Source organism: Arachis ipaensis, chromosome B01 (genome assembly GCF_000816755.2).
Source record: "Arachis ipaensis cultivar K30076 chromosome B01, Araip1.1, whole genome shotgun sequence".
Lineage (NCBI taxonomy): Eukaryota > Viridiplantae > Streptophyta > Magnoliopsida > Fabales > Fabaceae > Arachis > Arachis ipaensis.
The window spans coordinates 13,070,688-13,078,575 of NC_029785.2; the positions used below are offsets into that span (position 1 = coordinate 13,070,688).

General features: G+C 31.3%; 1 protein-coding gene across 2 annotated transcripts in view; it reads left to right on the top strand.

Annotated features, from left to right (window-relative positions):
- LOC107625401 (DNA-directed RNA polymerase I subunit 1) overlaps positions 1 to 4,806 on the top strand; it is a 14,408-nt gene extending 9,602 nt beyond the window's left edge. Inside the window, exons 16-22 of one of the 2 annotated variants that reach the window (XM_021117642.1) lie at positions 1 to 125; positions 461 to 663; positions 1,280 to 1,478; positions 1,586 to 1,848; positions 2,297 to 2,437; positions 2,561 to 3,365; positions 3,940 to 4,806. In XM_021117642.1, coding sequence (XP_020973301.1) covers positions 1 to 125; positions 461 to 663; positions 1,280 to 1,478; positions 1,586 to 1,848; positions 2,297 to 2,437; positions 2,561 to 3,365; positions 3,940 to 4,536 — 2,333 coding nt within the window. In that variant the 3' untranslated portion in view covers positions 4,537 to 4,806. The remainder of the gene's footprint in view (positions 126 to 460; positions 664 to 1,279; positions 1,479 to 1,585; positions 1,849 to 2,296; positions 2,438 to 2,560; positions 3,366 to 3,939) is intronic. The other variant, XM_021117643.1, reaches the window with a different exon arrangement.

Here is a 7,888-nt window from a genome sequence, read left to right on the forward strand (position 1 = left end):
TAAGCAGTCTTAACTCCAAAACAAGCTCAGGAGGTTTAAAGGAGCTATTATCCGAAGGTATATGGAAACCTTCTGGGAAAAATTGGATTTCTCTTATGACTACATCTGGAGCCAAGGGTAGTATGGTAAGTATACTGTTGTGATGTTAATTTGTCTGTGTTACACTGCTATATTAGATTTTAGCAGGTTAGGTTACAGAATGGCATAGATACAATGAATTTGCTATTGCGACTATTTTGGATGGATTCTTTTACAAAGTAATCAAGTTTTGCTAGTCTGACATTTGCGTTTTTCAGTTGATGATATAGAACTAGTTAGTCTGATTGTTTTTTCAGTGTTAATATCACTTTATTCTCTGTATATTTGTTAGTATTTTCCAATTGATACAAGTCTTGTTGATATATTTGATGGCATTTAACCATTTAAAAATATTAAGTTGATTCATATTGTTTTGAAACAGGTCAATTTCCAGCAGATATCTTCTCATTTAGGCCAGCAAGAGTTGGAAGGAAAACGAGTTCCACGCATGGTTTCTGGAAAGACCTTGCCAAGCTTTCCTCCCTGGGATTGTTCCCCTAGAGCAGGAGGGTTCATTATTGATCGTTTTCTCACAGCCCTTCGTCCACAGGAATATTACTTTCATTGCATGGCAGGGCGTGAAGGGTAAAAAAAAGCTTATGGACTCAACATGATAGCAGTTCGTTCTGAATGTTTTATTGATACGTGTATGGTTGTTAATGTTTTGTATTGGTGTTTGCTTGTGTGTATTGTCAAGAAGTGACTGATATATAATATATACTTATATGCTTGTATGCTTGTCAGTATTGTCAAGAAGTAAAAGTTATAATGTCACTTAATACATGGTAATGTATGCACGTTGCAAATCACATTATCATTTCAGCTTTATGAATATACCCAAAAAAAAATATGTAAAAAAGAAAACGATTTTAAGCGAGTTTAAATTTAATCTGAGTGACATTTGCTTAGATGTATTGGTATATAAGTAACTTGAACTTGGGAATGCATGTGGTATGCATGTTGATTACATTTCAACTTTATAATGTGCACGTTGATTAGCTGCTGACATGCATCTCATTGCTCATTTGTTTATGTTCTTTTCAAAGCTGTCTGAACCATTCTCTTCACTCCACAACACTTTCCCTAATGGAAAATCTTTCAATTCATATTTTGGATAAATAATTTGATAGTATTTCACATGTAAGGTTTATTTCTTCGATTACAGTATGGTTGTCTTAACAAATGAATGTTTGCTGCTCAGGTTGGTTGATACTGCAGTTAAAACTTCTCGGAGTGGTTACCTGCAAAGATGTCTAATGAAAAATCTTGAGTGTCTCAAAGTTAGTTATGATCACACTGTTCGTGATTCTGATGGTTCAGTTATTCAATTTCGTTATGGAGAAGATGGCGTAGATGTCCATCAAACCAGCTTTATTACCAAATTTGAAGCCTTGTCGACTGTATGCACTTGCTTTTTTACTGCTATTATTGTTATTTTTTTGAAAATCCTAAATAATGCATGCAATTTGTATGTTGTTTATATGTTTGTTTATTGTGCCGATTTCAGAATAATGAACTGGTTTACAGCAACTGTTGCCGTGAGCTTGACAGATCCAGTCCTTATATTAGCAAGTTGCCTGATGCTCTTAAAGGAAAAGCTGAAAACTTCATTCATAATTTTTCTTCAAAGAAGAGAAATCGTAGTTCATTGAAACGATCAGATTTCTTGAAGTTGATGGAGCACAAGTATGTGTCAAGCCTTGCGCAACCAGGAGAGGCAGTTGGTGTTTTAGCCTCTCAATCTGTCGGGGAACCAGCAACACAAATGACGTAAGACCCTATTTTTTCTGAGAGAATATGCTTCTTGATGAGCCTTGTTGCTATTTTTTTTTGTATTTAAAGTAAAATGACCAGATAATTTATGGCAATTTGGAAGGAACAATTTTTATTAACGTGGCAGATAGTATCCCAGCATATGCTTAATTTGAACTATTTTTCATATAAATTGCTGGATCTTTGAAATCATAGCCTGAACTAATAAGAATAACTGCTTTATAGTTGCGTATGGAGTTCGTAATCAAAAGCTGGTTTACTGTTTTTCACTGAAGTAAAATGTTAAGAGAGTAAAACTTCACAAGTTAAACATTTAAATTTTATGCCTCATAGGGGAGCTAGTGGGATTGGAACTGTACATCTGTTCTTTTACCAGCTACTATTTTTCAATACTTAAGATGTAAACAGTGCTTGTTATTTATTTTTTTGCATTTTTATTCTGCAGCTTGAATACTTTTCATCTTGCTGGTCGAGGGGAAATGAATGTGACTCTTGGAATTCCGCGTCTGCAAGAGATCATGATGAATGCCTCAGAACATATACTGACTCCATTTATGACATGCCCCTTGAGAGCTGACAAATCGATGTGAGATGCTGGCGTTGCTTTCTGTTCTCTAATCTATTTGTTTGTAGTTTTGTTTCTGAACACCCCTTGCTTTCTCTGTGTAGATACTTATACAAACTACAATACATATGTTGTTGCTTGCAGGGAAGATGCAATTTGTCTTTCCGATAAGTTGAAGAGAATAACTGTAGCTGACATTATTGAAAGTATGGAAGTGTCTGTTGTACCAGTAGTTGTTTGTAATGGTCAGATTTACAGAGTATATAAACTTGTGATGAAGCTATATAAACCTAAACACTATCCGAAATACACGGATATAACACTTGAAGATTGGGAGGACACACTAAGAGTTCTCTTTGTGAGGGAGTTGGAGGATGCCATTGAGAATCATGTGGCACTGCTTTCCAAAATTGGTGGCATTAAAGATTTTAAGACAGAGAAATCCACCACAAATAGCTCAGATGATGTAGACGGCAATGAAACGGATTCTGCAAAGAAAGGCCGGAGTAATGATGATGACGATGATGATGGTGGGGCTGATGACACAGAAGGGGATGAGGATCTTGGTTTTGAAGCACAGAAGAGAAAACAGCAAGTTACTGATGAGGTTGATTATGAAGATGATCCTGAAGATGAGACACGTGATAATGAGTTATCAGAAGTATCTGACGGTGATTATGGTGGAAGTGATAATGAGGAAGATAAGAACATCACACTTGATGCCCGTGATTCTCAAGGACTTGAAGACCTGGCAGAGCCTGATGGGGATGTCTCACCTCCTGAAAAAATTAATCGGAAATCTAAGCCCAAATCTAGTGGTGAAAAAGAGAAGAAAAAATCTGGACCAATAAGAAAGAAATATGACAGATCAATTTTTGTGGAAGCAAAAGGGATGCATTTTGAGATCCACTTCCAATTTACTCACGAACCGCATATTTTATTGGCTCAGGTACACTAATTTCATAGTTTATTTCTGTGTTTGGGTCTGTGTCATCAGTATCAGTCTGAATGTTCAATACCTGTGGGTTATACCCATAGTAGCCAGAATTTCTATTTAACTCTTAAAATCTCCTGGTATTATGATTTTAATGAGTTAACTGATTTTACAAATTTTTACTAAGTCGGATGATTTTACGATATAAATCTTGTTAGGATTTCATGTAAAATCTTGATTTTCTCTACCTTGGTTATGCCTAAAGAACAACATAGTTATTTTAGTCTTGTATGCAGTATGCTCTTCAATTCTAGGTTTGATTCCCTTGCAACTAGGAAATATTAGCTAGGTGCTATCATGGTAATTTTATAGAAAAGATGCATATGCTGTAGATTTTGTCAAGCTGTTATTTGAGCTTAGACATGCAAATATTGTAGAGACATTAATGCATGAATGATGTTGAGGGAAGATGGAAACCTTCGTTTGGTTGACAAGTGATGGTTAACAAATGAGTGTATGTTATCTCTCTACCTTCTCATTGCTTTCAAACATAAAAAGGCTCACTTATTTTTAAATTAACTTTATGCAGATTGCTCAGAAAACAGCCAATAAGGTTTGCATCCAGAAGTATGGAAAGGTTGGCCAATGTAAGGCTGTTACATGCAAAGAAAGTGGAGTAATCTACTACGGCGAAGATCAACGTTCAAGGGAAGATATCCCTGCCGCCGAAAAGGAAAAAATACCAGCACTTCAAACTTCTGGTGTGAATTTTCAAACATTTTGGGACTTAGAAGATCATCTTGATGTAAGGTACATTTATTCCAACGATGTCCATGCTATGTTAAAGACTTATGGTGTGGAAGCAGCCAGAGAGACCATCATCAGGGAAGTTAAAAATGTCTTCAAGTCTTATGGGATATCCGTAGACATCCGGCACTTGATGCTTATCGCCGATTTCATGACTTTCTCTGGTAAGTATCGTCCGATGAGCAGATCCGGAGGCATAGCATTCTCTACTTCCCCTTTCCTCAAGATGTGCTTTGAGACGGCCTCCAAGTTCATCGTCGAAGCATCTTCTCACGGCCTGGTCGACACCTTGGACACTCCGTCTTCTAGAATTTGTCTTGGTTTGCCTGTGAAGATGGGAACCGGTTGCCATGACTTGTTACAGAAACTGGAAATATAAGATCGTTGCTATGCTACTCCTAGATCTCTGGTTGATTCATGCCTAGGAAATCTGGCAAATTTTGACACCTTGTACAATTCATTGTTAACAAATTTTTACAGGCACATTTTTCTCTGGTTGAGTAGTAGTTTGTTTGGAGGCAGTAGTATAATGCTTTGAAATGTCATTCCCATTTCCATCAATAGCCATGTATAATGCGATTTTTTATGTATAATATCTACGTTTAACGATATATTTTTAAAATGTGATTTTACTCATGTTCTTTATTAATATTATATATTTATTTATTTTGTGTCTTGAGTTATGTAAGGTTGTGTTTGTTTACAAATAGCCAATAGGAACCACCGAGAGACGGGGATACAATAGAGAGTTTAGCAAGTGAAATATGAAGTATGAACATGAATATTGTATTCTAATGTATTGAATTAATGTGGTGTTCTTTGCAAGAGACATATAAAGACATTAGTAGGGTATAACTTATCTTTTTTATTGTTTTTATTAATTTTTTATAATTATATTTTTATTATTTTGTTTTCTTTATAAATTGTGTGAAAGAAAATGAAAGTAAACTAGATTTTTCATAATATGTTATATCTTATATTTAGTTTATGGGTATGTCTAAAACGAGCACAACCATTATGTGCTTATTGGATAGGCCACATTTATATAGACCATTCGATTTAATTAGATGAAAATCAAAGGCTAATATAAAAGAAGAACATTGATGGACTCTAATAAATACAGAATATCCTAGTACATAAATAAATGTTTTAAATAACAATACTTTAATACAATATACTTTAAATGGTAACAGAATCTTTTATTCTTAAATAATTAAATATAAAATATATAAATACAAAAATATGAGTATTCTTTATTCAATAAGATTAATTATTATGTAAGAAATTTTTATAATATTAAACATGTCATTTTTTAATTGGTTATTATGTTAACTATGATTAAGCTATTTTATAATTAAAAAATTATTTAAAAGAATAAATGTATAATTTGATAAAATACTAAAAACTGAATCTTTACTCTCTATAACCTCGTTTCTCTCTCTGATTGCTCTTCTGTGTTGATTTCAATTTGTAGTGGATCTGCGATTAGTTAAAGAGAATATATTTGGTTGTACTGCTATTTTGTAGTTGTCTTTTGCTCTTTAATTCACATAATTTCATGTCATATATAAATTTTTGATTATCAGGATGCATTAATCTATGATTTAGGGTTGTGATAACTATTGCATATATTAAACTGATGCTTGAATTAGATATGCATTTGATCCATCCGTCTATTAGAATTTAAATTGGACTATATCAATTAGTTCAAAGCCGTTCTTTGGAATGGCTATGGATCATTGGATCGTACACAAGATCCGTTGTATTAGATATTCAAATGATACTTGCATCTTTACTCTCCGTCCTGCTTCGAGTTACAGTGTGCTTTCAACGCGCTTTGAGTGATGAAGAAACAACGAAAGGGAGGAAATATACTTCACTCAACACAGAAGGTATTTTTTAATGGAAGGGTGGAACGAATTTAAGTAATAATGATTTGGTAAAAGAATATAAATTTATTTTTTAATATTTACAAAAATTATATAGTTATCTATCTTAAAAAAATATTTAATTATAAAATGGTCCTACTTTAGTTAAGATGTTAATTCTTATTAAGTTAAATTAACTTTAAATTAAAATTAAACACCTAATTAAATATGTCACATCATATATAGAGGCTAATTTACATGTTATTTTAGAGGAAATTGGATAAAATTTACCTATATATATATATATATATATATTTTTGGTCGAATGAGAGAATAAAAAATTTAACTAAAACAATAAAAAAATACTTGAAAATAATAAAAATAAAAAATGATCTTATTATAAATATATCACTTTAAATATTATATATATGAAACTTTAAAGAGTAAAGTATCGTTTTTGTCCCTAACGTTTCAATCGTCCTATTTAAATTCCTAACGTTTCAAAATTGACTCAATATTGTCCTGCCGTTAGGGATCCGTTAATAGAATTGACGACGGGACAAAATTGAAACGATTTTGAAACGTTATGGACTTAAATAGGACGAAAACGTTGGGGACGAAAACAATACATAGAAATAAATTTCAGAAAAATAATTGAATATTATGTACAATAAAAAATTGATATTATTAAAGGATAAAATTAAAATTTATTTTTATGTATCGTTTTTATCCCCAATGTTTTCGTTCTATTTAGGTCCCTAACGTTTTAAAATTGTCTCAATTTTGTCCCACCGTCAATTCTGTTAACGGATCCCTAATGGCAAGATAACATTGAGCCAATTTTAAAACGTTAGGGACTTAAATAGGACGATTGAAATGTTAGGGACAATTTTAGGATTTACTCCAAACGTTGGGGACAAAAACAATACTTTACTCAACTTTAAATGCTAATTTTAATAAATAAAAAATATTTATTTTTTATATTTATATGTTTATATTTTTAATTACGTAAGTTTGATTAGTTTAGGTCTTACTAATATAAGTAAATATATAATGTGATAAGCATGTATTTAGAATTATTACAGTTTAAAATTTTATTTTAATATAATTTTTTAATATTATAAAAATTTATTGTATAATAATTAATCTTATTGAATAAAAAATACTCATATTTTTGTATTTATATATTTTATATTTAATTATTTAAGAATAAAAGATTCTATTACCATTTAAAATATTGTGTATTAAAATATTGTCATTTAAAGTATTTATTTATGTACTAGGATATTCTGTATTTATTAGAGTCCATCAATGCTCTTCTTTCATATTAGCCTTTGATTTTCATCTAATCAAATCTAATGATCTATATAAGTGTGGCGCATCCAATAAACACATATGGTTGGGCTCGTTTTAGACATACCCTTAGTTTATTACCAAATATATAAAACAATAATGTGTTTGTCTTTTACATTATGTTTTTATTGTACTGTCTTATTCTATTTTTAAAATTAAATGCAACCTATAACATAGGATTAAAGTAAAAATAGCAATTGAAAAATTAAGTGCATATCAATTGGTTTTTGAAAGTTTAAACGTTTCAAATTGGTCTTTAAAAGACACAACTATGAATTAAACTAGGACAATTGGTATAATTATTATTTTAATTAGGTTTTCTACTTGTCTTTAAGGAGTAAGAGTAAGTAAATATTAAAATCGGTTTTTAATAAATTTTAGAATGGAATTTTAACTTTTAATAAAAGTTTATTATTCAATGAAAATTCTCAAGAATTATCAGATTAGTCTTTTGCCGCTTTTAATAAATTTTTTAATATTCTTAGTAGACAGATAAATATATAACAAATT